Source organism: Pelmatolapia mariae, linkage group LG17 (assembly GCF_036321145.2).
Source record: "Pelmatolapia mariae isolate MD_Pm_ZW linkage group LG17, Pm_UMD_F_2, whole genome shotgun sequence".
Classification (NCBI taxonomy): domain Eukaryota; kingdom Metazoa; phylum Chordata; class Actinopteri; order Cichliformes; family Cichlidae; genus Pelmatolapia; species Pelmatolapia mariae.
In genome coordinates this window covers 22,680,274-22,700,460 of record NC_086242.1, presented here as the reverse complement: position 1 = coordinate 22,700,460, position 20,187 = coordinate 22,680,274, and the positions used below count along the sequence as shown (strand labels likewise).

General features: G+C 43.7%; 2 protein-coding genes and 1 non-coding gene across 3 annotated transcripts; 2 read left to right on the top strand and 1 right to left on the bottom strand.

The window, feature by feature from the left end:
* Window positions 1-641: 641 nt before the first annotated feature.
* Window positions 642-12,149, bottom strand: xpot (exportin, tRNA (nuclear export receptor for tRNAs)). Its single transcript, XM_063460214.1, has 24 exons — window positions 12,047-12,149; window positions 9,900-10,053; window positions 8,936-9,018; window positions 8,804-8,860; window positions 8,635-8,704; window positions 8,253-8,471; window positions 7,817-8,001; window positions 7,565-7,733; window positions 6,834-7,070; window positions 6,660-6,698; window positions 6,514-6,576; window positions 6,315-6,439; window positions 6,093-6,237; window positions 5,799-6,013; window positions 4,726-4,795; window positions 4,416-4,654; window positions 4,042-4,327; window positions 3,768-3,957; window positions 3,349-3,465; window positions 3,111-3,226; window positions 2,986-3,033; window positions 2,832-2,903; window positions 2,478-2,534; window positions 642-2,396 (listed from the first exon to the last, which is right to left on the bottom strand). Exons 2-24 carry the CDS (start codon window positions 9,984-9,986, stop codon window positions 2,370-2,372), a joined length of 2,916 nt encoding a protein of 971 aa, XP_063316284.1. The 5' UTR covers window positions 9,987-10,053; window positions 12,047-12,149; the 3' UTR covers window positions 642-2,369.
* Window positions 12,150-13,932: 1,783 nt separating this feature from the next.
* Window positions 13,933-17,397, top strand: rpl18a (ribosomal protein L18a). Its single transcript, XM_063460257.1, has 5 exons — window positions 13,933-14,027; window positions 15,484-15,663; window positions 15,748-15,877; window positions 16,905-17,014; window positions 17,248-17,397. The coding sequence occupies exons 1-5, from the start codon at window positions 14,010-14,012 to the stop codon at window positions 17,338-17,340; spliced, it is 531 nt and encodes a 176-aa protein (XP_063316327.1). The 5' UTR covers window positions 13,933-14,009; the 3' UTR covers window positions 17,341-17,397.
* Window positions 15,279-15,410, top strand: LOC134616085 (small nucleolar RNA SNORA68). Its single transcript, XR_010091426.1, has one exon. It is a non-coding gene; the product is annotated as a small nucleolar RNA SNORA68 (small nucleolar RNA).
* Window positions 17,398-20,187: the final 2,790 nt, after the last annotated feature.

The window sequence follows — 20,187 nt, the reverse complement described above, 5'->3', positions numbered from 1 at the left end:
TGATTAGATTTTTGTTTTCACTGGATTTCTTGAGAGTGTAAGATGTCCCCTTTTAACTGGAACCAACAATTTCAGGCACTTTCTCAGCAGGTTGTCCAAAGGCAAAGTTTCAGGAAAATTACAGCAAATTACGATGAACACACTGACTTATTCAAACATTGGAAATATTTCCAGGGCGTCACAAAATCTGGAGGTGTGAAGAGCATCTGTACAGATTGTTGCTGTTTCAGGACAGTTATAACTGTTTAGCAGCTCCTTCACAGTAAAAGTGTTGCATAATGAATCGTCCTGAATTGCACTGCAATATAAAATTAATCAAGCTGCTTCTGCACACAGCAACGGTCTGTTTTTACAGGAGATACGCATGATTTAGTTCAGATTTCTACGGAAGTCCTCATATGCCAAGAAAAAGGAATGAAAGTTGTCCAAATTAGAGATGAACAGATTCAAATTTTAAGTTTGGTTAATCAGTTTTACTGAATAAATCGCAACAATTTGAATGCTAGATTACATTTATTATTATTCAGATTTTTTTTCAAGTTTTAGATTTTGAGATTTGAGTCATCAAAAGTACAAATACTCAGAATAAGTCAGAGCCCCCGCCCGCCCCTCCCCCGAAAAAACATTTTTCAATTGCCAAACGTTAAACTATAAGAGACTAGAACAAAATATTTAATTAATAAATTGATGATATGAATAATATAAAATCTGTGAAAGTCATAGAAACTCACAACTTAACTGAATACAGCAAACCTCAAAATATTGAGAAACTGCATCAAAAATGTTAATTACTCAATCAAAAAAGTCACTCATGTTTGACTAAATACATCAAAGCAGTTAATAACCTGATAAACTTTCGGAATAATAAACATATTTATGTTTGCTTTCAGATCACACCTGTTAAATTTTTAATTTCAAACAACCTAAAACTGTGACTTTAAGGTCGAGGAAATAAACCAAACAAAAAGCCACAGCAAGCTTTTAAGTCACAACAGAATAACTTGCAACTTTTGCAAATTGTAATTTTTAAATTTATCAAACGAAATGGTTTTTTTTTAAAGATGTGAGTCAGTGCAATAATAAATATAACCATGTACTGATTAATTCAATTTACATGATTTTTGTATTGAAGTAGTAAAACTAATAGTGTGGGTCAAATGTTTTGTGTAAAAGTTACATCTGTGAAATTTATAGTTTTACTTTAAAGTCACGCTTTATAGTAAGTTTAAATATTCACTTTTTATGAAATTAAGGAAACCAAATTTTTACGCATTGAGTCACCATAAGGTTGAACAAAAAAAAATTCAAAAAACAAATACAAAATTGTGTTAATACTCATCAAGTTGCATTTATAAGAAAATACCTGGAAAAAATGTTCATTCTGAAAGTGAATTTAAATGAATACTCAATCGATTTATAAACAAAAAAAAAATTTAAGAACGCATATTTAATTTTTTGTATAAACTTTTGATGCCACAAATCAGAAATTTTAACTTTTATATTACATTTTTTTCCCTGGCATAAATGGGCCTCCGCACACGGATTCCAGATGGGAATGAATATTTAAAAAACAAAAAGAAACTAAACCTAGGAATTTTATTTACATTTTTAACATCTTATTCTCTTATTTACACTTTGTTCCTCCATTACATTTTCATTTCCATCTGAAATTAAAAAAAAAAAAGAGCCACATCCAGCAAACAAAAATGTGGTGTCTATTTCCGTCACGTCTTCGGTTTTAAAATCCATGCCGAGGATCTCTGTCTGATCAGGTAACAAGATAATACTTGATCTGCAGATCGAGTCGGGCTGTAACGTTTCACTTCAAACCTAAAACCAACCGTTCACTCCTCAGCATGTTTAAAAAAAACAAAAACAAAACAAAAAGCCACATTTTAAATAAGAATAATGCGTCAGCCCTTTTTATTCTTCCTTCTTATAAAACTCAGTCTAGCCTGTTCTGAAATGTGGTTTCTAATGTGAGTGTAAAGCTATCGATTCTTCTAACCTAGAAGGTCACTGAGGATAATTACCCAATCTTTTCCCGACAAGAGGCGTCCTCTCCTGAAAAAGAAAAAGAAGGGAAAAAAAAAAGAAAAAAGCCCTTTCCTCATGGCATCCACAAAGTTCTCCACGTTTCTGAGCAGACGTGGCGCTCCTGCACATGAGCAGCTGATCTCAGAGGGAGGGGTTTCACCGGGCTTCGTTCCGCGTCCCCGACTTAGACAAGCTGGGCTTTGTTATGCATTTAATTCTAAGTGCAAGAGCAGCGCCTATGCTAAGGTCCTGTATTTTTCAATTGTTGAGTGGCAGTATGACCACTTCCTGTGAAGAGTCCTTCAGTCCCCGTGAACTTCCAGTTTTTTTCCCTACAGTTTTCCTCGCTGGAAGAACGCCTGTCGACATAAAAAAAGGTCATCAGTAGAAATGAAACAGGTGAACTCGGCCGTAAACCAAGAAAGAAAAACAACTCATACCTTAATGTAGTTTTTCAGGACTTTGACGTCAGGCTGCTGGAGAACCTGGCAGAGCTCCTGATGGATAAAAGAAAAGACAAAGAACTGTTAGCAGGCTTTCTGACACACCCACCTGTCCAACGTCCAACACTAGGAAACATTCAACCACAGTTCGTCCAAAGTACGGAGAGTCAGCAGGGTCAAACTATATATTACAATACCAACAAGAAACTATCAAGGGAGGAAAAAAAATGCAAGAAATTTTTTTTTAAATATATTTAAATAAGGAAACACTTTGAAATGAATAAAACTGAACATAAATAAAGGAACACATCTCGAGGTATTTTTGAACGTCAGGGTTTAAGCTTTTCTGACCTGTGAAATTTCCGGGGCCACTTGGAGCGATGGCAGGTACTCCTGCTGCAAGAACTGGATGAATTCGAGTCCCTGAAACAAAAACAGCACGTGTTCAAGCAGAAGCGCGGTGACACATAACAAAGCTTGGTCAACCACAAAAACGCATTTTTACCCGTTTGAGATGAATCATCTTCAGTGTGAGAGCGCACTCCGACAGCACCTGAAAAAAGGAAAACAGTTGAGGCTTGTCACCAAAACAAAATTTTTTTTATTAAAGGCAGAATTGAAGAAACTCACCAGGACCGTCTGTGCATCTGAGAGGTCAAAGGTCGGTTTGAGGGGAGCCAGGAAACAGGCTGGGACGATGTGTTTGTAGATAAAGTCAGGGAAGCCCACCATGCCGTCTTTACCTCCTGCAGAAGAAGAAGAGCTCAGAGTGAAGCTCACACCCTGTATTGACCAGCAGGGAGTGACAGAAAACGAGCTTCCTGCTCACAGGAAACGACTTCCTGTCGAGGTCATGTTTCAGACTCACCCCACAGCTCCACCAGTTTGGTGAGGATGATGAAGCAGGTCTTCTGCGCGATGGGGTCGGGGAAGTCGACAGCGCCCTGAATGATGGTGAACACGATGCGCTCCATGTTCTCCGCCCCTGGAAACAAAACATTTAACTTTGGCCTGTTCTTTCATTTTAAGTATAATAAGAAAAAAAATATTCTGGACCGTTTTCTCCTCTTGTTTCCTTTCCTCATTTGTTTCCTTCTTCCTACCATCTCTTTTTTCCCTTCATTCCTTCCCTTCTTCGTTTGTACTTCCTTGTTCCTAATCCATTTTCTCTCCTTCCTTTTCCCATCATTCCTTCTATGCTTCCTTTCCCTGAATTAGCCCTCCCCTGTGAGGTTCAGACCCTACTTCTGTGTCTACGTGTTTCTTGGCATGCTGAGTGGCGCTCACCCTGATTGGCCATCACCTCGTTCATCCCACTTCCTGCGATGGTCTGGATGAAGCTGAAGTAACTCCTCCTCAGCATCTGCTTCTCCAGTGCCGCTGTCTGGTCGTTCTCTTCTGCCGGGCGTGCCAGAACCTCAAAGATGGCAAGGACGAGGGGCATGAAGATCTGCTGCAGGAAGGGAGACACCTGCCGCTGCCGTGGCAACAGGAGAAGTTTGTTAAGGATGGCGAGTCAGAGTGTGCAGGAAGGTTTGGTGCTGGTTCAGCGGCGGCTTACCTTAAACTTGGCGGTGATCTGGCTGATGAGTGGGATGAACTCCTGTAGATCTTTGGCCTCGCAGTCCTTCAGCATGTGCTCTGAGGCGGCGGGGACGAAGGGCAGCACCTCCTCCTCCATGCAGATGATCATGCGGTGCAGGAACGAACGCACGGAGCTGCGCAGCACGCTCCGTTGCACAGGGCAGCTGAGTGCGGGCAGGAAGGCCTGCAGGCAGTCCCGGTACACCTCGGTGCAGCCACACTGCTTCACTGTCTGCTTGTTGCTGAACGCTTTGCTGGTCCGGCTGAAATGCCACAGACGGTGGCGAGGTGAGTAGCACGCCGTGGCGGTGGACAGAATAATAAATAAATAGATCGTTGATGGATTCTCACCTGGCGAAGCCGACGGCGTGACTCAGGCAGTCGGCGAGGGCGGTCTGACGCTCCTCCTCAGTCTCCTGGGGGAGTTTGGCGAGTAGCAGGCGGAAGGCGTCCATCAGCGGTGTCAGCAGGCTCCTCATCAGTGCCTGCTTCCTCTCCACAGGGCTCTCGCTGTTGACGATGAGGATGCCGGCTGCCTCAAACATAAAGAGCTGGTCGTCGCTGGTCAGGAGCGCCGGGAAACCGTTTTCCTGGACAGAGAATTGCATGAGTTAGTACAGGAGGAGGAAACAGCAACCAGAGGCGGTGTTGTGATACTCACAGGTGGAGTGAGCTCCAGCAGGTCCTGAATCCTTGTCAGGATGTCCTCGACGAAGGCATTCATGTGTTTACTGCCAACAGAGAGCGGTTTTAAAGTCAACTGAGCGTATTTTCAATCATTCGGATGTTCTTTCTTAAATCAGACTCTTCGTTCCTGGATTCATTAACTACATTAGATTCACATCCGACTGTAATGAGTCTCATTCTATATGTCATGGAGCAGCCTGAGCAGACGCCTCGGGGCCTTAACGCCTCACCGAGGTGGCCTCCTGGTCAGATCCACCTCACTCTGCCTTTCAGATTGAGGCTAAGTTCCTTAGCATCATTCTTTCTACTCATGACCACAGCGGAGGTTAGAAATCTTAATAAATGGGTAAACAGCTGAGAGCCACACCAGTGAAAGCTGGAGGTCAAAACCTGATAAAGCCGACAGATTGAAATCATCATCATAAACCACTGAACCTGACTCCAGCCTGAGTTATGAACAGGTTCAGCGTCAGAGGGCAACTTGCTCACACGTTTCATGTCTTTTTTGTCTTTGTGGTAATATAGAAAGAAAAAGAATCATCTGATTTCAAAAGACTAAATATTATAAATTATTTTTAAAAAAACATGGCTAGACATGTAGTTTTACATACAAAAGTTTGCACATGTTCAGTGCGTCCCCCTCCGGACGCTGGGCATATGTCCATACGACAATGTTTGTGAGCATGTGTGGACTCACCACTGCTGTTAATCTACCTGCTGGCAACCACAAGAAACTCACAAATCTGATCTAACAGTTTGTGTTTCCATGGCTACTGTGAACGAAATGACAGCTGTAGTTTCTGTTTTATTACGTTAAAAAGGAGCCGGTACAGCTCAAAGAGTTTATGAAACAATATTTTCTAAGGTTGTAGTTTTGCCGTTTTCTGTGTAAACATCACATTTTGTTGTGGTGGAGTTATTCTTGGTGTAGCGCACACTTGTGAAGCCTGTTGCCGCATCAACGGCATCACATGGCTTCCAATGGCAACGGCTTGCCATTGGAAACTGAAACGTGTGATGTTGTACAGTAAGTGAAGCTGGACTCACTGTAGGGTTTTGATGAATCTGGAGAACAGGTAGGCCACCCTGCTGCGGACCTTCGGGCTGTTGTGTCTCAAGCCTCGCTGGTCCAGGAACGCCATCAGCACGCCAGGAATGTGCTGTGGCTCCACGATGAAGAACTTGTCGTATCGCACAACCGTTTCAAAGAACTCCAGAGCGACGGAGGTGTGCTGGTAGCTGCTGACACCGCAGGAAACCAGCTAAGGGTTCAAAAAGAAAACGCGTTTAAAATTTTGCTGCACAGACGCCGAACCACAGCCGAGCGGTCATGTGACTCACCGTCCTCATCATGTCCTGCAGGGCGCTCGTCTTGGCCGTGTCTCCAGAGAAGTGGGCACCATGCGCCGCTGGTAAGGCCTCACCCAGCATGTAGAGCAGCCTAATGGCGACCTCCACCTCCATGAAGGGTGCTGTCTGCCAGTTCCTAAGAGGAGACATTAAAGCTGAAACATGGCAGCTGCGTTTTTCCCACCTCTCTAAACAAATCAAAACATTTCTTACTGCATCGTGTTGGTGAAGACGCGGCGGACGGCTTCCAGCAGCAGCTCCGGTGAAACCTGAGCGAGTCGATCCAAAAGCATCTTCAGCTGCTTCCTGTACTCCACAAACATTGCCTCGTCCTCGCCCTGAGAAACAACAACAGCAGGTGTAATGCCTGCCGCTCTGCCCCGCCCTCACAGAGGAAGAAACAGAAACTCACCTCGTTCTCAAAGTTGTACTCGTCATCGTACGTGAGTTTTTTCATTACAGCGAGCATGATGGCCTATGGTGACAGCGAGAAAACTTTTTAATGATTTACCCTCAGATAAAGACGTGAGAATGCACTGAGCGCGCTCAGAGACTCACCTCGATGTTCGCTTTCTGCTGGTCTGTCAGCTGAGGAAGCTACGAACAGAAAACAACCTCAGAACATTTGAAACCACTGCTGTGAGACCCAAAGGTCCCTAATTTTTAACATGTTCTCACTTTTAAACTTGTTCCTAAAAGTTAGAAAAGCTGCCCGCGCCTCAGAAGCCTCACCTGTTTGAGGACGTGCAGGTACTCGTAGCAGAAGCCGACGATGTTGGCCGAGATGTCGTCATCCTCGTGCACCAGCAGCTGCAGCAGCAGAGGCACTTTGGCCTCCACGGCCTGCAGCGTCTCCGATGCGTCCTTCACGTTGCCGGTTTTCGCCAGCTTGGTCCAGCTCAGCACCAGACTCTGACCCATGCCGTTCACCAGCCTTGAGAACTTGGCCAGGAAGTCCACATCCTCCTCCTAAAGGGGACAGGAAGAGGAAACATAAACATGAAGCTGTAAAGGAAACACATTCTGCAGGAACAGTTCAGCGCTGCAAACTTAAGAAAACAAAATCAATTTTTAAACTGATACATGTTTAACGAACCAGCTGTGAGACCATCTGTGACATCACAAACACCAAATCCTCCTTTCATAAACACTGTGAGTTTTTGTAGAACTGAGGCCTCAGTGTTGCTGCTTTTTTCCTTTAAGTATAATATTCGTGTGTTAAATGATGATCTACAGCAGCTATTCTTCACTTGGTGTCTTTTGATTAGCTCTGGACAGGCCGTGAACAACGATGATGGATGGACGATGGAAATGTTTCATGTTTACGTTTAAGTCACAGCTGGAAATATTTATTTATAATAACAGCAGAACGGTGCTTTAAGTCACTGTCAGACATTTTCAGGACCCTCGTGAGCCTCTGAGGCTGTGATGGGCGTGTTCCTTGTATCCATGGTAACTCTAACCTGCTCCACGTTGAAGAAGCCTGCTGACTGTAGCACTTGGCACAGAGACTCCACCAGCTTGGTTTTGTCCACTGGATCCATTCCCTTGTTGACAATTTCAAACAGGCAGTCGCAGGCCTCCTCCCTCAGCTCCTCCATGGACATCTGGCTCAGCAGCAGGTTCACGAACCTGAAAACACAAAAACAGGTGAGACGTGATGGCCGTGTGTCAGAAATCATGTATACGACGCCTCTCCCCGTGCTCGTTCTGACCTGTCATTGGCGATGAGGTTGAGGTCGATCCAGGACACGTAGGCTCCGACCACCTCCAAGCACTGACAGGTGAGCTCGGGGTGGGACTGCTGGTACGTCTGCAGGATCTGGAACCAGGACTCCACCAGGCTGGGGATGCACTGCTCCCTCATGCTGTCTTTGATCAGCGTGTTCCTGCGAGTCTCCTGCAGGAATACATGCAGCGAAATTATCACCAAAGCTACAAACGCTTCCTATGACACATTTCCTGTTGGGTCATGTGACCGCCCTTCCTTAGAAACCAGTCTTTTTTTGTGAGTAACGTGTGGGCCAGAGCTCTGTGGGTTCCTTTCCTGCAGAGGCTTCTTCCTCCCACATCAGCCTGCTCTCCTTCTCTAACTCAGCAACAAATATAAAACACCACCAAAAGTTTTCCCATCATGAGCCGCTTTCTGACCTCCGGCGTGTGCAGGATGTCTCTGTCCACCACCTCGGCATCAATGGCCATCAGTGTCCTCAGGTAGATGTCGACTCCGTGGGGGTTCAGACCCACCAGGGACAGGATGTCGAAGAAGAACTTGGGCCACAGAGTCAGGTACTCCATGACGAAGGTGAGGGCGAACACCTGTGCTGCCTTGTTCCTGATGAAGGCCTTCTCGGGCTGAGTGTTCATCAGCTACGGGGAAGAGGAAGAGACGGAAGACGTAACAGCGAGTCTGTGAGAAGATGTGAGCGAGGCTCAAATCTGCACCACTAAAACAGTGAAAATTACTGTGATGTTTAAACTGGCACAAAGTTTTGTTCTTTTTATTTTAAATGTGGAACCAGGTGTGACATACCTGAAACTGGAGCCACTTCATCAGAGTCTCTCTGATGAGCTGCTGCTGAACAGCACTCAAACTGCAATGTCTGTAATACACACACACACACACACACACACACACGTGAGAGCAGCTCCAGCAGGTAATACTCATCATGTGATCACGTGTGAAGAAGCTTCTTTCTCACCTGAACTTGGTCTGATGCTCCAAGACTTGGAAGCAGAAGAATTTGACGTGGTCATCACTGAAACACAGAAATGCATTTAACAGCTGCAGGTACGACTCTAACACACCTGTGGTGTGTGGGCGGGGCACTCACCTGTAAATCCCTTTGGCGAGAGCCTCAGCACAAACCTCCCAAGCGTCCTGAGACTCCTTCAGCTGCTCGAAGTAAGCCATAGCCTGGAAATACACAGAGGGGCGACATCAATGACATCACCAGCTCTTGCTCTACTCAAGCAGCTCTCACACCTCCTCTTCTCCTGCACCTTTACATCCGCAGAGGGTTTACTGGTGCTGATGTCAGGTTTTGATCTGAGTGTGCTCTGCTTATCTTGTTTCTATTGGATGCTGATAAACCTCACAGGTAAGCAAACATCAGAACAGATGCTAAAACATTTCTGTTTGTTTGCCTGTTGTCTTCTGTTTAGTGAGGCCACACACGCTGACCAATCACCACCTTTCAAAGACTCACTGAGCAGGAGAAATGCTGATGGAGCTCCAGATGTTTTTAGCAGGCCAGTTCAGCACCTGAATGCTGTCTTTAACTAAGAAGTCGTGTTTCTGGAAGCTCTGCACCGTGTGGTTTGTGTCTCATCTTTGAAACTGAGCAACAGAAGTGTCTTCAGCGTGTTTAAGTATGACTGAATGCAGTTTTGTACCAGCTCAAACACAAACACAGTGAGAAAAGACCTGTAAACACCTGCAGGATGAAGTGAAAGTGGCAGATAATCTGTCAGGCTGGCCGGATGCATTCATGGTGCAGAGCATCCTCGTTCTCTAGCAGAGATTTAAACCTGATCTAGTAATTATTCCTCCAGATCCTCTGAACACCCTGAAGCTTCAGTACCCAGACTCTTCATTCACTCCACTGATTAACCTAATTTTTGCTGCCTTACTTCTGTTAAAGTACCCGTGACATTGAGTAAGATTTACTACTTTCAGCTCCTGACATGTCGTCTTTGAACCATTTTCAGCTCATACATCTGTAAACCCATCCTGCTTGATTTTTGTGACTGTTTTGGGTGTGTGGGTATCAGTGGCGATGTGTGGTGGTGCCTCACCCTCTGCCTGTAGCGGGCATCGGCGTTCGGGTTGAGCCCCAGCAGGGCCTGCTCGTCCATGACTACAGCGACAGACTGGCAGGCCATTCGTGGGTTAGCTTTCCTCCAAGGCCGGTTCACTCCTCTCTGCTGCTGCCGGCCAGAACTCTCTCATCTGCAGCAAGGAAAGAGACAATTGTCACAACACAGCACAGGTTGGTGAGATTGAAGCAGATTAATTAGATGATTTAAGGGCAGTTACAGGATTCAGGTGTCATTTGTTCAGGTAAACTCTTTCAGCAGAAGTCAAAGAAACATGATCAGCTTTAGAGTTATTAAGGTTACAGTTAAAGAAGCACAAGAGACTTATTTTTAGTGAATAATCAGAAATCCCAGGAAAACATAAAGACTCTGTCTTTACTGAAGGCAGACTTTAGATTTTAGTGAAGCTCTCTTTATATTCTTAAAAAAAAAACAATTAAATTGGTTCTAATTATAGGTTATAAACATGTAGGGTGTGGTGTTAACAGTGCTGTCACATAAGAGCAATAATTCATGGAGAAAAAGCTCCATACACAACCACTGTTCAACCAAACTCCATTCACTTTTGATCACATTTAGTGTAGGTTTATTTCTGTGGTGGTCTCCTTAAAACAATCAGATGAAATCCATTTTTGAAAAGGGCATGTAGCCAAAAACAGTGTTCACCAAACTCCATTAAAAAAAACCCCCACATCACATTTAGTTAAAAACTTTGCTTCTTTCATCTCTTGCTCCCATCCTAGTGCCATTAAAGTTTTATTTCTTTTAATTTGTCCCTCCTTTCCTTCATCCTACTTTAGTTATATTCCCTCATTCATATCCTACTTCCTTCCTTCTCCCCTTGATTCCTCCATTTTTAAAAACTCTTCCTCTCCCTTTTCTGCCTCTTCTTGCTTATTTCTATCCCTTTTCTTAATCTTGTCCGTTGTTCTTTCCTTCGTGTACTTTAGAATTCTTGTTGCTGTTTGTAAATACAAATTTAATGAATAAAAGGCTCAAAGTATGTGACTGATGTTGTCAGATAAAAGTAATAATTCAAAAGAAAGGCTCCAGAGATATGGCTCTTTCCAAAGGCCATTCCCTTTTTATCAGATTTAGTGGAAATTTGATTCTGCACTGTAGTGATGATAAACACATCAGATCTAGGTTGTAGTTTCAGTGAAAGCATGTGACCAAGGGTGGGTTGATTAAGAATAAACACAGCTGTATAAACAGGGCGCCTCTCTACCAAACTCCATTCACTTTTTATTAAATTTCAGTAAAGAAAGGTTTGGATACTCTTCTTAACCTTATTAGCTTCGTGTTTTGTTTTTTTTTAATTAACCAAGTACGTGGTCGAGTAGGTGTACACTGCTGTACAGTAATAACACATGGGTAATCTGCTGTAGAAAACGGGCATTTCTCCACCAAACTCCATTCATTTTTGGCCCAATTTAGAGAATTTGTCCAGCGTTCCTATAAAAACAGATTTAATCAAAATTACAGACTGAATTACGTTGGCTATGTAGGGGCTATGTACTATGACAGGTAAATAGGTGTCCAGCTGATAGTCAGTCCAGGTGAGCTGGCAGTGCTCTTGCCCGCAGTGACAGCTCGGGTGGCGTTTGTGGACGACGGAGACCGAGGGTGATGCAACACGGGGCCAATACTCCAGCCTCCATGTTTACACCGAAACACCACCCACAGCACACGGTCTCATCTCTACCGAACACCTGAGCCCCAGGCGGATATCTCCATGTCACAGCTCCTGGATGAAGCCCACCTTCGTCAGTTAGCTCCGAGCTAACACCTTCACATCGGAACAAACTAGCTGCTAACGCCAGCTAGCCTGCTAGCCGCTGAGCTCGCGGGCGGGCGGAGGGCGCTCCTCGCATGGTTGAAACTCCACCAAACCCCGCCGAATTCACCCGAAGGTGTTTAATTAGATCGGCTGTGACGGTGCGGGGGAGCGGATGGAGCCGAGGGAAGTTCTTCCCCGGTTTATGACGGCCCGGTGAGGCTACCTGCCCGCGGCTCCGCGAGCTCCACAGCAACTTAAGCCTCACGCAAAAAAAACTCAGCAAGCCTCAGCCCCGTTTGCAGTTCACAGCCAGAGCTCAGAGGGGAGAAGAAGAATGAGATCCTACCTTAATGAAACCGTCCTCCTCCGGTGGTTCTTCTCCGTCAGCGCCTCACAGAGCCGCCGGGAGTACCACTGCACGCAGCGTGTCCGCGCACGATCACTTCCGGCTCACCGCGCGTGACCCGGAAGAGGGTCCGCCGTCACTGCGTCAGCAAAACGTGCACATTTTTTAATTATTTATTTTTTTAATGAACTTTATTTATCAACAACAAACGGTTGTTGTTACGGTTGAGCATTACTACAAGATAAAAAAAAGAACAGAAAAAGCAAAGCAAAAGAAATAACAAAAGAAAGAAAGTAAGAAAGAAAGAAAGAAAAGGGCAATGTAAAATCTGAGAGTATAGGCATAGACCGTGAGAATAAAAAGGGAAATCATGATCCACATCTCAAATAGAGAGGCCTCCTTTTAACATAAACTGAACTTACTGAATAGTACAACAAGTTTACAGGTTTTCTTGTCATTTACATGTTTTAGCGACTTACTCAAGAGTTTAAGATCATTCAGCCATCTGTTTATACATGGTTTAGCTTTGAAATGTCTGCATTTGTGAATAAAAATGTTTCAGTGAAGCTGTCATACTGCAGAGAAGCTTCAGACTGAATTTTGACTGGATTTAATTCTGAGGTTAAAAGTTAAAGTTCAGCTGGAACTGTCGTTTTCTCTGTCTTACGCAGCCTTTGCTTCATTAGATCAGTAGATCCATTGACATGGAGATGTTGAATCAAGACTGCTTTGTTTATTTTAAATCAGGCATACAAAAGGCTAAAAGGTGACAATAACAGGACAGAAAACACAGTAGGCCCTTTGTGTTGTTCCTGAGGTCACAGATTTAACATCTAGTTTGTTTTCTTTAATGAAAGTCACAAGATGGAGTTCAGTATGGGAAAGATGAACTTTTATAGGCAAGCACATAGACCATGATTACTAGATCTGTTTCTTATGAAGTCAAAAGACACTAAAGAATACATTTGCCAAGATAATACATTCTTCTTCTTGTTTTTCTTCTTCTTCTTCTAATTATACAAGGTTAAAGATTCCATGAGTATGTGAACACCTGTAACCGTGTGATGACAATAATCATGCCACAGGAAGAAAGAGTGCACACTTTAATTTGAATTTAAGAGTTCAGATCACACCTTTACAGCAGGTAAACATCTGAAGGAGCATGTGGAACAGATGTGCTCCCTCAGACAGCACATGACAGGACACAGCTGACAGCTGATTCTCCCACATTCAGGCATCCAATCAGAGCGTGACATCATAAATCAATAATCAAGAGTGATCGACTCTCATATTGATCATATCAGTGTAAAGCCCTCTTTCTTCAGCTCCACCTGCTTGCAGTGGAAAAACCAGCTTGGTCAAACTCTTTATTTTGTAAAATTTTTGTGGTCTTAAAACAGTATTTCTAAACGGGGATTGAACCACGAGCCTGTTTTCTCCTCCGTGCTTTGATGTGCTGACTGAAGACTCGTCCTGCTGTTCATTAAACAGCAGGAAGCCTGATCTTTCTTATAAGGATATAGGGATAAGCACTATAGCTTTCTATTTAAGATATAGACAGATATATGTAAACATACATCTGTGTGTTTGATGTCCAGCGTTCATGATTATTCTGGTAAAACGCTGCAGGATTATAAAGAGGATATATTTAAAATAAAGAAATCACTTGTATTATAATCAGTCCAGAGCTTCCTGCCATTTAACCCTCCTCTCAGGGCTGTGGAGTTGTATTTGAATCTCTCGGTCAGATATTCATTAAAAACAGATTTTAGCCTCAGAATGAAGTCATACCATCGCTGACACAGATTGTTTGACAGATTGTGGGTCAATAACTCATCTTCTTCGGTTTCTGGGGGGAACTCCACTCGGACGGCACCTCTGAGGAACTTCCGCCCTCCATTTGATGTGCGCATGCTCCGCCCTGCTGCTTCCTCTTTTACTGTGGCAGTGAGCGAGAGGCACCATGAAGGCGTCCGGCACAGTACGTAAACCCTAAATTTACACTTTTTCACTCTTCACACGCGGCTTCTAACAGCACATTTAATAAAATAACGTCTAGTTTGAGGGGCTCGTGCAGAGTTATTTCCAGAAAGTGCGACTTAAAGTGGCAATTTGAGTCTTTTCACCCCGGTGCGTTCGCGTCTACAACATGGCGTCAGCACCATGTGGACTGGGCTCAAACTGAGGGCTGCAGCCGGAGAGAGTGCGAGCTCTCACGGCTTCACTGAGAAAATGAGCTCGGCTTGAGGTGTGGACAGCGGTCCAGCAGGAGCACTGATCATATTTAATCTGATTTAATTTCAGCGCAGCTTGATTTGCGCTAGTAGAAGCTAACGTTAGCAGCTAATGTGAGTTCATCTCTAACCCGAGCTATCGGCGTGCTTTTTAACCAGGCATAGTGAGCCGGTTTTTTAGTAGGAACTGTAGTTTTTATCATTGTTTTATAAATATCGGGACTTTATGGAGCTTTTTTTTTTTTTAAAGGCTTAAACAGTGTTTTTGTAGAATCGCTGCTTTTTCAAAGCGAGTGCGGTCAGTGACTGAGTACTGTAAAAACTCCTCCAGCTCACAGCAGTTATTCTCCACTGTAGGCCAGAACTGGAGTTGATATAAAGTATTCAGAAACAGACACAAAGGCTTGGCAGCACAAACTGAAACACGGACTCAATGAACTGCCTTTAATCCGTATAGAAAGCACTGAATGGAGCGGCTGCAGAACCTCTCTTTAAAAAAAAAAAGAAAAAAAGCGCAATTTAAGGTTTTCTCCAGATACTCAGTAATTCAGTGGCAGGTGTGTGCACACCTGTGCTGGTGATAGAAATAGGAAATGCTAAGAAAGCTTTCGGCTAATGATGACAGCAAAAAAAAAAACCCAACCTAACACCGAGGAAGTATAAGATAAAAGGAAACAGTTATGGATTTTTGTTTTTAATAGAAAAACACGAATTTTTAGAGGATTGTGTTATTTGTAGTTTAAAATATAATTGTTCAAAAAAAGCTTTAAGATATCAATAAAACTGAAGTCATTTTAAAGTTTTGTTTTTGTTTTGTTTTTTTAGCCAAAATGTCACTACAGACCTCAGATGAGACTTATCTGTCAGTTTAATGATAATTTAATCATGTTTGAGTTTTTGCGGTAAGAAAATAAAACTGTGTTATTTTATTATTAGTTTGTTTTTGGTGATGTTTAAGTGAGCAATGTTATTTGTAGCTTGTGTGTCATTTGTCTCCGTACGCACCCAAACCCAAAGGTCATGCCGTGTTCGTGGCGTGATTTTGTCTGGCGTGCGAACAGGAACTTGGTCCTTGTCGCCTTTCTCTGCTGCTGTCGTGCCTCTGAAAGTGAATTCAGGGATCAACATGTCCTATTGTTGTCTCGCTGTTGTTGGTTTGATCATTTTACCTACATGTGACGCAGCTTCGTTTTCTTCCCACAGCTTAGGGAGTATAAGGTCATTGGGCGTCTACTGCCCTCGGCTAAGAACCCCGCCCCCCCTCTCTACCGGATGAGGATCTTCGCCCCGAACCACATCGTGGCCAAGTCTCGCTTCTGGTACTTTGTCTCTCAGCTTAGGAAGATGAAGAAGGCATCCGGAGAGATCGTCTACTGCGGCCTGGTGAGTCTCTGTTTAACCCTCGTTTCTTTTTTCCTTGTTAGCGACTCTGACATCGTCTAATGTCTCGTCGTGTTTTCCGGTCAGGTCAACGAGAAGACGCCTCTGAAGGTGAAGAACTTCGGCATCTGGCTGCGCTACGACTCCCGCAGCGGCACCCACAACATGTACAGAGAGTACAGGGACCTCACCACATCTGGAGCTGTCACTCAGTGCTGTGAGTACTACAGCGGGCCAACGATGCGCCGCTTCAATGGCGCCTCTGTTGTTAGAAACTGTTTTTAGAAATCAGACGAATTTACCTGGATCACGGTGAGAATCAGGTTTGGATCTGCTTGGTTTACGGTTAATCCCAAAAGTGGGAATTATGTTATTCACAGCAGCAAAATATTAAAGATGATTTCAGATTTTGACCTTTTGTCGTGTTTTCATGAGAAATGGGGAGCTGGCTTTGTGCTTTCCTGGCAGATATATTGATCGTTGTGTTTTTGTCAGGAAAAAAGTTTGCTGATGAAAACTTTGAAATGTTTTCGCCAGTAAAATTAACGGCGGTCAGCGTACAGCCAGATTCAATTTTTCTGACTTGTTCTTCATCGTGAGGATTTCTCTGCTAAGGACGCCCCGATGGAAACCTCGGACAGTAAATCTGCAGAATCATTTCCGTTTTGTAGTTTCATGGCATCTGAGCGTGCTCCTGCAGTTTCTCCGCGGTTTTAAGGACCTCCTGGCTCCAACGTCCAGCTGAGCTCACGTGTCATTGCACGAGCGCTCTGAAGCGCCTGTTCACTGGATTTTGTTTGAGCTGCTAAACCCAGCTGTGTGTGTCAGCGCTGTGGTGTGTTTGGTCTGAGCTGACAGCTGGTGGTCAAACACCTGAGCGTGGACGTAACTCCTGCCTCTAAGGAGGTTTTAGGCTTAATGATGAATTAATATCATCATCTGGATTATTTAACAGGAATTTAATTTAAACATCTAAAATTACTGAACTATTATTGTTCCATCACTGATGCTGTTTCTGCCAGAGCCTGATCAATGATCTCTAATGAGCAGGAAGGCGAGCATTTCGCTCACATCTGAATCTAAAAATCCAACCTTAGTAGAAACAAAGAGCAGCAGGTGACGTCTGAGCGTTTTAGGGTTTAATTTTTATTGCGATGCAGGGCGTGAAAGGTTTTATCAACAGATGTCTGCACAGATCAGCTGCTTCCTGTTTGTTAAGCTCTGCCTCCTAACCTCTCTTTCAGATCGTGACATGGGAGCTCGCCATCGTGCCCGTGCCCACTCAATCCAGATCATGAAGGTGCAGGTGATCGCCGCCAACAAGTGTCGCAGACCCGCCATCAAGCAGTTCCACGTAAGTCTTCCTCTCGCTGCCCTCCCTCACCAGGAGGCGGGACTCTCTCTGGGCTGCTGCCACCATCGTCAGCTCCAGCTTGAAAACCCGCCACACCAATGGCCAGATTCCTCTTCCAGGTTTCAAGCCTCAATCTTTAAACCTGGCGGTCATGAAGCTGGCGACAGACGACCGTTAGCGGCTTTGTTTTGCGCTTTAACGTCTTATCGTGTGACTTTTGTGTTTCCCTGCAGGACTCCAAGATCAGGTTCCCCCTGCCCCACCGGGTCCTGCGCCGCCAGCACAAACCCCGCTTCACCACCAAGAGACCAAACACCTTTTACTAAAAACAGCTGTTTTTGTTTTTGTGCGGGAAATAATAAACTAATCGACCGAACAGCCGACGCCTCGTCTCTGTCTCCATCTTACTGTCACACAAACATCAAACACTGAGCTGCTGGTGCTCAGTCCTCACATCACATTAACCGTATTTTGCCATTTGTATCATATTTGCTGCATGAGTTTCTGAGATCTCATCAACATGATCAATACTTGCCATAATTTCAAAATGTTATGGACAAAACTTTTTTGGGGATCTAAATTTCACATTCTTGTTAACAAAAATTTGCCCAAAACACCCACTGTATCAAATGTGATACAAAAAATATCTAATAAAATATATCTTAACATGATATAGCAAAACAATTGTTATAAAGGTTATTAAACATCTGAATTTTCTGGCTATTTTTTGATGGGTTGGATTGGATTACAGGGTTAAAGAATAAAAAATGAAGCGCAGTTTGAACAGCAAAATTACCAATAAAGTCCTGTTAGTGCACAGACCGGACTGTCCCATATTTATAGGGTAATTAAGTTTTTATTTTTATAAATTGATTCAGTGTGGTATGAATGGGGGAATGAATTTGCTTCATATTTTCCAAAGCTGTCTGGCGGGCTGGTTCTGGAGCCCGGGCCTTATGACGCCCCTGATCTAAAGAGCTGAACTTTGACCCACTCTCTCATGTTTTTATTTTTTTATTTTTATTTTTTTACATGGCTTCAAACTTAACATAAATTAATATTCTGGAGCTAAAGCTTTTATCAGATAAACTGAAGTTACTGTAAATAAAGGATGGTCTGACTGGGTGTCAGAGGACCGTGAATCCAATTTTGATTTTAAACTTTTAAAGGTGTCTTACAAATGTAGAAAATGGGACTTCTTCCTGTTTGATATTCTCTCAGATGATGAACTGAAGCACTTTTATCCACCTTCTCTCTAAATCCACCAGACATGACATCACTGTGATGTTTGTGACGGTCACATTTTAGTTTTTGATGAATGTGATCAAACACCGATCAGCTGACAGTTTCTATTGGTCGAGCCTTAAAGAGTGATGAAACTGCTGAGGCTGATGGGCAGCTTCAGGTAATGAGACCCAACAAATCCCTGATCTCTGACCTTTGACCCCAGGAGTAATTGTGAACTTGCTGCTCTTATGCTGTCTGTCCACACGGTGGCAGTGTTGTCCAGGACATGAAGTGTAGCTGAGCAGCGATTTCAAAGCTGCCACCTCAACTGATTATTGATTAGCTTAACCTTTGTGCTGATGAAGGCCGCGCCTCCTCAGTCGACCTCAACCTCTAAACATTCAGAGCTCCGCCTGTTCCGATCTTCGTGCTGGATCTAATTTCCAGTTTGATGACATCAGGCCGCACTCGAGCTCATCGAGTGTGGATCGTAGCTGAGAGGCCCTGAAACCTGACAGGAATGAAAAGGAGAGACTTCCTAAACACATTGTGCCATCGAGCTGTTTTCAAAGGTTCTGTATTTCTATGAAACTTACTCAATTGAAATTCTTCACAGTCTTTGGTGAGAATCTGAGGGACCTGCAGAAATGTGAAGGGTGAGAATGTGTGTTTGGTAGAGTGGCTCAGTGTGAATGTGGGTCCACTTCGGTTGTTCGGACTCGGCTGTAATTGTCCTCAATGTGGACTAACTTCCAGAAAAGGAGTGAACTGGGCATGTGCAGAGAGGACCTCAGATAGCGCTGGAAAACTTCATCTTCATGAACACGTAAAATTGTTAGCGATACAGAGGGAGGCGGACAGCAGGAGGACGGCGGCGTGTTTTCCGTTATTTGTGAGCAGCGCCATGCACAGCACTGGTGACAGGAAGCTGGTTATAACTCCAGAAATGAATACCACACAAAGCAGCTTAGTCTGTATGGCACGGATTTTATTGTTGGGCTTAAAAGGCCGTTTGGTTTAAATTCTCAGGGCTTCGAGCTCCGACTGCACACAGTTAAAGCTTCCCAGAGGAGCTCATTGGGAACGCCAAGCTGCCAAGAGCTCAGAGGCCCTTAAATGCTGCTGGCTGTTCTCTGCATGTTTGAAATACTGCTGATGGCTCTCACACAGAAAATAACTGTTTAAAGGCAGAGAGGGGACGTCAGATACCAGCCTGCTGCAGGACCGAGCTACGGTGGCCCAGAGGTGCCAAATAGTACAAACGTCAGAACTTTCCTCCGTTAACGATCTTGTTTCCAAACGTTTAACTCACCGAGCATTAGCATCAGCTAGCTCTCCACTGAAACCATTAGCTCCAGTTTAAACATGTGTGACGCAGAGCAGCAGAAACATGCCTGGGTGGATGTTTGACCCCTCTGTCATAATTCATAAAACGCACAAGCATGCATTCTGTGTAAACTCAAAGGCTTGTGGTATTTAATTAAAATTAAATTACATTTTCTGACTGGCTTATCATGGAAAGCATGACAGCAGAGACATTTTTCAGCTTCATCGCAGGAAAAACAGTCAGGGGCTCGTACCTTTACAAAATGATTCTGAACCTGAAGAAATCAGGGCTGGAAAAGTGATCCTGCTTTCAAATTTAGGTGAAAAACAAACCTTTCATGAATCTAAAATTTTTTAATGGCGATGTGAGCCTTGAAAGTTTATCCAGAATGCACTTTTTATTAAATATGGGAGAGTAAACGACAACATGGCAACAGCCAATAATCACAGTGAAAATACAGTCGGCCTGTCTGAACAATTAAATAATTGCCAGAAAATTTTATTTTTCTGAAAATGGAGTGGTTAATGAATCTTCATAAGAGTTTTAATTTAAAATGATCATTTTTTTAATGTTTTAAAATGTATTGTTTGTAATGTATAGTGCAATTAAAACTCAAAAC

Excerpts from the sequence above, each read along its gene's own strand:
- xpot (XM_063460214.1), bottom strand. The coding sequence starts at position 9,986 with ATGGCCTGCCAGTCTGTCGCTGTAGTCATGGACGAGCAGGCCCTGCTG. Across the intron at positions 8,002-8,252 it reads ACATCCTGCACACGCCGGAG|GAGACTCGCAGGAACACGCT; the intron begins GTCAGAAAGCGG and ends GTATTCCTGCAG. Across the intron at positions 3,466-3,767 it reads CGAGGTGATGGCCAATCAGG|GGGCGGAGAACATGGAGCGC; the intron begins GTGAGCGCCACT and ends TTTTGTTTCCAG.
- rpl18a (XM_063460257.1), top strand. Across the intron at positions 15,878-16,904 it reads TGGAGCTGTCACTCAGTGCT|ATCGTGACATGGGAGCTCGC; the intron begins GTGAGTACTACA and ends CCTCTCTTTCAG. Across the intron at positions 17,015-17,247 it reads CCGCCATCAAGCAGTTCCAC|GACTCCAAGATCAGGTTCCC; the intron begins GTAAGTCTTCCT and ends GTTTCCCTGCAG.